The 8,942-nt window shown below is 46.9% G+C and overlaps 1 protein-coding gene across 1 annotated transcript in view; it reads left to right on the top strand.

Annotated features, from left to right (window-relative positions):
• Positions 1–485: 485 nt before the first annotated feature.
• Positions 486–8,942, top strand: part of Papss1 (3'-phosphoadenosine 5'-phosphosulfate synthase 1) — a 66,647-nt gene continuing 58,190 nt past the window's right edge. The window contains exon 1 of the mRNA XM_048456740.3: positions 486–643. Coding sequence (XP_048312697.2) covers positions 584–643 — 60 coding nt within the window. The 5' untranslated portion in view covers positions 486–583. The remainder of the gene's footprint in view (positions 644–8,942) is intronic.

Genomic DNA, 8,942 nt, shown 5'->3' with positions numbered 1-8,942 from the left:
TGAGCAACATGTGAACGAGCTAGTCACTAAGCTATTTCTTCCTTTTGCTGGGCTGGGAAACATTTTGGAAGGTGGCCGGGTTGATAAGTGCAGAAATCGAGCGTGTGGAAGCCATAGGCTAGCGGAAGAAAACTAGAGAGCAGCACAAGTCCACGTCAGCTTCTTCCCCCAAAACAGCCTCCGCCCGGAGCATCTCCCACGCCCCTCGGCAGGCCGCTCTCCAGCTCACTCAGTGCGCGTGCCCAGCACCCAGAGAGGTGTCCCTCCCGCCACCCGCCGCCCGCCCACATTAACCCTCAGGCCCCGCCCCTTCCTCTGGGTCAAGGCGGAGCTTCAAGCGTCGCCCCTGGTGATTGGACGTTGAGCTTCAGATCCCGCGCCTCCCGCTTCGCTCCGCCCTCCACGCCGCAGAGACGCCGAGCTCGGACCCAGGCGAGCGCTAGCCAGGGCGCACGTCAGCGCGCGCCCGGAGCCCCGCGCGCAGGCCCCGCCCCTTCCCCTGCTCCGTTCCGCCCCCAGCCTCTGGGCTCAGGCTCGGTTCTGGGGCTCTCGCTCAGCAGCTGGGCATCCGCGCTTCGCGGCCATGGAGATTCCTGGGAGTCTGTGCAAGAAAGTCAAGCTGAGCAACAACGCGCAGAACTGGGTGAGTGGAGGCCGCGGGCGGGAGCGCGAGGAGCGGGGTCGACTGTGGGAGCCAGTGCATCCTGTGGGAGCCGGGGGCGGGGACCCGGGCGGCGGCGGCGGCCCGCGGAGGCTAGCCCGGGCCAGGCTGGCGAGGCCGAGGGCTGCTGCAGAGACGGAGTAAGGCGCCTCTGCACGATCCTCATTTTCTCGGCTCTGCCCGTGGGCTTGGGCCGGCTTGGGTCGGTGTCCACGTCTTTGCATCTCTGAGTTGCAGTGTGCTAGGAGCATATCCAACAATGTGGCCATTCATGCATCGGGACTGCACGGAACTGAGGTTCTTTGTGTCTGTTTTAAATCGGAATGCCTGACACAGACATACTTTTAAAGACTCGATTCCCGGTGACAGTTAGGTGTGGGAAGATTAATGGGTTCTAACATGGAGCAGCGAGTGCCAGTTGGCCTTATTGGCCAAGTACTGTACCCTCAGAAGGTTGTTTTCTTCATTGGTGGCAGCAGCTAAGATGGTAAGCGCGAAGGTGGAGACCGTCCAACTTTGGAGGCTGCAAAGGGCACTGGTTTTAGATTTAGATGGAATTTTTTATTCCACAGCTAACAGGATGACGGGGTTTAAATTCAGTCTTGCAAATCATCACTTGCCCTTGGCAAGTCATGGGGGAAGAAAAACGCTGTTACAGGCGAATGTTCTTTCGAAGTCATTAATTTACCCTGTCTGCTGTCGGGATCAAGAATTCTTACTGTCTCCCTTCATTCTTTTCCTTAACTTCTTAGAAGGCGAAGAGGGACGGGAGATTAAAGGGAGATGAGGGTATTGGAAGGAGACCCGGACTTCTGGCATGGGCTCCAGTCCCAGCCTTGCCTTTTGTAAGCTGGACAATCTTGAGCAGAGTCACCCTGCTTTGAATCTCGGATGACTGAGGGTGTGACAGTGTGACCTTTTCAGGATTATTTTCATGAGTAGAGAAGATAATGAACTTGAAAGGGCAATGAAACCTTTCAACAGGTATTTTATGGGCAGGGAAGTAAGTTGATTAAATCGGAGTATTTAAAAATGATTTCAGTAACACTGTTTACAAGTCATTTATTTACTTAAAATTTATGTTATTATTTATGTATCTGAGCGTTTTGTCTGTCTGTCTGTACATGCACCATGTGTGTGCCTGGTGTCCAGTGAGGTCAGAAGGGGGTGTTGGATCCCCTCAGACTGGAATTACAGATGGTTGTGAGCCACGTGTGGGTGCTGGGAATTGAGCACAGATCCTCTGCAAGTACAAGTCCTCTTAAGCACTGAGCCAATTCTCCAGCCCCAAGTCATTTATATATATTACACTGTTTGCTAAATGAGTGTGTTTTATATGTAGTGATCCATTCCTGACGTGGGTGGATATATATAAACCACGTGGGGCTTAGTGCAGTTGCCCAGGGCAACTGATTGTAAGTGACATTTATCCCCTGATAGGTTTTCATGGACCACAGTGAGTGGCCCAAGATATGAGTTTTATTGCAGGATTAGAAGCGATGTTAGTTTGGCCCCAGGTGATTTTATAAGTTTATGGAGGACCTCATATTTCTGAGGTGGGTGGGAGCCATTAGGTCTCTGAGTGGAGACTTGCTTGACTCCTGCAGGGAGTTTTTGTTGGGGAACAGAGATAGCGATGGGTGGAACAGGTCCGTGTCCTGTCAATGTTTAGCTACAGAGTTAGGATGGTTTTATAGGATTGAATGGAGCTAGAATTGTTATCTTTCTGAACTTTTGTCTTTTCTCTCTGTAAATGGAGAGCGTCCTCCAACACACTTAACTCAATGGCTGGGTGCATGTGTAAAGAAGTTGTATCCGGTTACTGCTCCCGTTACATAAAACTGATAATCCAGGAAGACTGCTTTACAGGAGAAATGCAGGCACTGGCTGCATGATAGTGAGGATCAAGGAGACGAGAAGCATGCTTGACACAGGTGTTTTTGTCACTGGTTGATCCAGTGTGAACGGATGAACGGCAGGCTGGAAGGAGCAAAGAAAGGCCAGGGAAGACCAGACTAGACCGAGAGACGGAAAGGAGAGAAATGGTCAAAGGAGGTCCTGGAGCTTTGATTTGAGATGGTTGACATGTTGTCTCTAAGTTAACGTTTGAGTTTTTGTGATGTTTGCTTGGGTGGGATGTAAACACAAGGACCCTGATTGAGTGTGATGGTGAACATCTGCCACCCCAGAGCTCAGGCTCAGCACACTTAGCATCTCCGTTTTATTAATGTAGAAATTGAGATGCTGAGTTATTAGGCTGTCAGTTGGGATTTTAAGCCTGTATTTGAAGGACAGCCTTAGTTGAAATATGTTGTAGAGTAATTCTAAGAGAAATCAAACCACCTGTGTAACAACAACAAAAATTAAAGGCCATGTTAAAATAAGTGGAAAATATAAAAATACAAAATGAATGCCAAATATAACCCAAATATTTTCATTTAATATATTTTCTTTTCTTTTCTTTCTTTCCTTCTTTCTTTCTTTCTTCTTCTTTTTTTTTTATTTGAGACAAGGTTTTTCTGTAGCTTTGGTGCTTGTTTTGGAACTAGCTCCTATAGACCAGGCTGGCCTCCAACTCACAGAGATCCGCCTGCCTCTGCCTTCCAAGTGCTGGGATTAAAGGTGTGCGCCACCACTGCTCAGCTCATTTAATATATTTTTCAATAAACATACATCAGTGCTGTTTGTAATCAATGTAAAATTGCTGATGTTTTGCCTTCTTTGTGCCTAGGATCTAAAGAGTGATTTATCACACATCTTAGTTCAGGGTAGACACTTTGCACCTGCTCCCTGGGCCCTGTGCACACCGCTGTCACAGGCGTTGAGTTAGGTTAGGCTGGAAGTAAAGACCTAATGGCTAACTTGAGTAGGACATAGAAAAGACGTTAATGAACGCGTTGGAGTAGATTCTAGTCTTCTGCGAGGGATGGGTAAAAGAAGTGGGTTCATGGAAGACAACGAGTAGGAGATAGGAAAATGTAGTTCCGTGATCCCAGGAAGTGCATTGTTAGATGTCACCACCTACCCACAGTGTAGGAAAGAGCAGTCAAGAGTCTGGTTTCCACAGGAACCCCCTTCGGGGTCAGTCTGAAGTGTAAGGAATATCTATTGGTCTTAGCTGAGTCAGTCTTTCTAGCATGGGGTCACTTTCCATCTGCCCTTTGTAATGTGTCACTTGCGGTCGCTCATTTGAGACTGAGGTGTCACCCACCCTTAGAATCATGTCCAGCTGAATGCCCTGCTTGGGTTAGCTCTGTGGTGGACTGGGTTGTCCAAAGCAGCCATCTAGTTCAGAGACAAGTCTGAAATCCCAGCATGAGATTCTGAAGCATAGATAGTCTCATTCTGGGTTTTCTGTTTTCTTCTCCCTCTCCCTGTACCTCTGTAACTCAGCACAACTTCCTCTTTACACCTCACATCCTTAGGATTTTATATTTCCTCCTGCCTGGGCTGTCTACAACCCTTTAGCGAGGACTGGGCTCTTCAGAGCCTTGGGCTATTTTGCCTTAAGTGTGTATGCCTCTTACATACACTTGCTCCTGGGTTGAGTTGCTTGTCGAGCCCTTCATGCGGCACTGCTACCCTGTCTGTGTGGACATATTTCGTTAGAGATGCTTCATAGTCACTGAGCTCTTACGTGGCAGGAAGGGCAGAGGGGTAGAGTGTGGAGAAACCTGGGTGCTTGTGAGACTATAAATCCCTAGTCTGTTTGAGGGAATGCACGACGTGTGTGGTAGGATTCAGATAGCGATTCTGTCCTCTAACCATCTGCGAGATCATGGGCACATCTCCTTAACCCCCTGTGCGTCAGCATTCTCATCTGTAGTAAGGGTCATTAAACAACCATCACCGTCAGGTTGAATTATGCTTATGTCAGGGTCCAGAGGTTTAGTTAGTTAAAAGTTAAGGCTCTGTGGTTCCCGACACATGAGTACTATTCTAGTGGCTACTTATTAATTAATCAAATGTTTAACACCTGCTTTGTATATGCATGCCTGGATGTGCAGAGGAAGGGATGCCGGAAGGGATTCTGCTCTGGTGGATTTTACCTTCTACTCAGGAGACAAACAGCCAAATAAATGACTGAGATAATTCCTCCTCTCACCACCTTTACATCTGACAGTCTGTTCTCCTTTGGTAGAAGGCATGCAGCCCAGTCTGCAGTTGGGGGAAGACTAAGATGGTCCAGAATGACTCAGGCTGAGGTGGGACATGTAGAACCTCATCCTCCATTAAGACTGGGACAGATACTGGTCCTCTTACCCTCCAAGTCTGGGAGCGGATGCTCCAGGAAGTGCCCAGAAGATAGGAAAAGCTCAGATGGTACCAAGGAACATTCTTTCAGTGCTGACTGATGGGCTTTGTGTAAATATCCTCCGAAGGCCCGTGTGGTAAAGCCTGGTTACCAGCCTGTGTGCTGTTGGTAGGTGGTAGAACCTTTAAAAGGTTCTAGTGGGAGGAAGTCTGGTCTTTGGGGACGTTCATGAAGGGGCGGTTGGACTCCTGCCCGCGTCTGTTACTTCCCAGCTGCTGTGTGGTGAGCATCTTGTTCCTCATGTCCTCACTATCACAAGATTTTGCCTTACAACAGTGCCCAAGGCAGCTGGGCAGGGACCGCGGCCTGAAACTCCTGAGTCTGTCTTGCTGTTTTGTTCTCATCATGGGAAGCTTATTAATGTAAAGCCTAGAAGGGTCTTTGTTGTCTAGTACGGTAGCCACCAGCCACGCAGGGCAACTTTATCGTTAAATAAAATAAAGTCAGTGCCTTGGTTGTACTAACCACATATTTTAAGTGATCATTACACTTACCACGCTTTTCTGCCTGATTCATTTTCAATGTAGCAGGCAAGAAATCACCAGAGTACACCCTTTTTAGTGATTAGATAAGATAGCCTCTGTGTTTTCTCTCATTCGTAACTTCAGCAGTTTATAGTATACAGCTGAGCTTAATTTAGTAAGAAAAAAACAAGAAATACTTCATAGGAACAAAACAAGCTAAAACACATTAGATGCAGGCTTCTTCTTGTTTTGGAGCTCAGTGACCTGGAAACATCCCCAAACAAAATAATCAAGTCGAACAGGTTTGGTGAATAGAGGCTGGTTACCTTGTAGAAAACTCTTCATTGATACCCAGCAGACACCTAGCTTCCTTCTGTGCAGGAAGGTGGGAGCGCACTCTGGAGAGGTTCTTTGCTTTTCCCAAGAAGCAGTGTCTGTGTCTGGAACCCTTTCAGGCTTGAAATGCCCAGCCGCCAAGCTTTGCTTCCTTACAAAATGGGTCCAGTTTCCCACAGTAGAGATTTTCTGAATTGTTCAATCTGTGTAGTATAATTTGATTGGAGATACCTGCGTCAGTGGTGTTAGTGGAACAAGGGTGTATCTCTTGTACTGTGCCTCTTAAAAGAACTGTCAGGTTATGGCTTTGCCCTCTGAAGGTTTCATTTCCTCAGGGCAGTGAGTCGTAAAAGTCAGTTGGGCCAGAGAATGGTGAAAGGGAAAGTGGGAAGACAGCCTACCTCAGGCATTTCCTCACAGCCAAACGGCTGGAGCCAAGCCGGCCCGGAAGGAAACACTGATTCCTTAGAAATAGCTTGGCTGTTTGAGAGAGCTCAGTTCTATTCCAGAGGATCCTGGTTTGGTTCCCAGCACCCATGATGGCTGTTTCACAGCTGCCTGCAGCTCCATCCAGGGAATCTAATCTAATCTCCAGCCCTCTTCTTGTCTCTTTAGGTTGTCGGCACACACAGGGGATAGACACATGGATATATTCACATATACACACATAAAAAACAAAAAGTCCAGGAGCGGTGGCTTAGATCTATCATCTCAGAGTTTGGGAGGTGGAGGCAGGAGTGTCAAGGAGTTCAGGGTCATCCTTGGTTATTTAGTGAGTTCAGAGCCAGCCTGGTGTACATCCCCTGTCTCAAAAAGATAAGAAATATGGTTATTGGTGGACATCAGCAAGATAGCAGGAGTTCCAAGTGCTTGCTTTATGGTAAAATATTAACAAGATTGTACACAAATTACCTTCAAAAGCCATGGAAGCCAGGTGAGGTATCATAGCATATGGGCACAGCGCAGAAATGAGAACAGATAAATCCATAAGGCATAAACCATACACCACTGTCTCCTGATTCAGGTAGCACAGCTTGGAGAGAGACACCATCTGCTTGGGACAAGGAGAGGGAGTGAATGCCTGACTTAGCCTTAGATTAGCCCTGAACTCAGGCTGGTAAAATCCAGCGCTGGTTAAGTTCCTGCAGCTGCAGTTTCCAGGTTGGTACCTGTAAGTGACCTCCAAGCCTGCCCTGGCACCATATAGGATTCTGCAGCCTAGATTTTAAGCTTGCCACATTGTTAGACTAACCGCAGCAGCTTTTGTTAATGTGTATGCACCAAGCATTGGGGCTCACAGTCTCAGAAAGGCTAATGGACTTAAAGAGGCAGATAGGTCTTGATAGTGGGTGATTTCAGTTCTCCACTCTCGTCTCCAGATAGGTATTTCTGATAGCTAGTGAAGAAGATATTAACAACCTAAGCAGCTCCTTAACAGCCTAAGGTTAAAGCAGTGGTAAGAAACCTCCCAGCAAAGACTAGGTCTAGATGGAGTTACTGCTTAATCTTTAAAGAGCTGACCAGTGTTCTACAAAGTGTTCCGTCAAAAAAAAAAAATAGGGCATCACCACGCTCCTGTCACCCTAAATCCAAGATCAATAACAACACAACCAAGAAAGAAAATTGTAGATCAGTTTATCTGATAAACAGATGAAAAAATTCTCAATGAAATTCCTACCAAATGCAATCAAAGCCTCTATGAAGACATTCATATACCATTACCAGGTTGTTTTTGCTTTAGAGATATAGCTTCCTTCTACAAATCAGGACGTGCAACAAGCACAGAGACTTCAGAACCTAAACCACCTGTTCAATCAGTACAGAAAAGGCCGTTGTCTCTAGTCACTGAACTCAGCATCCCTTCCTTATAAATGACCTCAGATTAGGAATGGAGGTTTATAAAGGTAGTATATAATAGACCTGTAACCAACATTCTACTAGGTGGAGAAAAAATGAGAACATTTCCTGTAAAATCTGGAATGAGACAAAGGTAACCACACTCTCAAGTCTTATACAACATTTCCCTTGAAACCTTATTAGAGCAGCAAGCCAAGGAAAGCAAGTAAAAGGGATAGGAAAGAAGTCAAATTATTCGTATTGCAGACCACACAATCCTTAAAAGACCCCAAAGACCCCATCAGAAAACACAGATCAGGTCAGTATTTTCAGCAAAGTAACAGCATACAAAATCAACATTAAAGCAGCAACATCTTTTCTACATATCAGTAATGCACTAGCAGCTGGACGCGCTGGCACACACCTTTAGTCCCAGCCCTCGGGAAGCAGAGGCAGGCCAATCCCTGGGTTTGAGGCCACCCTGTCTACAAAGTGAGTTCCAGGACAGCCAGGGCTACACAGAGAACCCTGTCTCGAAAAACTAAAGGAAGAACTCACTGAGAAATTGGGGAGATTCCCATTCACCATAGTGTCTCAAAACAAAGCAACCGTAGGAGTAAAGCTGACTAAGGTGGTGAAAGTCCTCAACAGTGAAACTCCAGAAGGAAATTGAAGAGGACACTGGAAGGTGGAAATACCTCCCGTCCTCACGGCTGGGCAGTACTGTGAAGATGGCTGTATCAATAAAAACAGTGTACGGAATTAGTACAGTCCTTACCACAATCTCAGTGAACTTCACAGAACTGGAGGAAGCAGTCCTGAAGTGCACAGGGAAGCACAGAGGACCCAGAACTAACTGAAGTCATCCTCGGAGCAAAGAGTTGTGCTGGAGGTGTCGCGCCGAGCTCGGGTTGTATTCCAGAGCCGGTGTAACAGTGTATCTCCTGACACAGAGCAGATCTGTGGAGCCGTGGAAGAGGGTTGTATTACAGAGCCGGAGTAACAGTGTATCTCCTGACACAAGAGCAGATCCGTGGAACCGTGGAAGAGAATTGGAGACCCAGAGATAAACTCAGGCACAGAACTGAGAAATATGCATTAGAGAAAAAGATCACCTCTGACAGTTGTTTCCATATGAATGGAGGTCCTTCTCTGACCCCTCACAAAAGCAAATTCGGAATGGATTCGAGGTCTTCATAGAAGACCCGGAGCCTCGGAGCTGCTAGAGGGAACTTAGACAGAACATTCTGTGATAAAGTACACAAGCGTTTCCTGACTCCAGTGGCACAGGAACGATCGTAAGAATTGACAGACTGGGTGATATTAATAA

Source organism: Myodes glareolus, chromosome 17, assembly GCF_982192425.1.
Source record: "Myodes glareolus chromosome 17, mMyoGla1.1, whole genome shotgun sequence".
Taxonomy (NCBI): domain Eukaryota; kingdom Metazoa; phylum Chordata; class Mammalia; order Rodentia; family Cricetidae; genus Myodes; species Myodes glareolus.
This window is presented reverse-complemented; position numbering and strand designations above follow the sequence as displayed.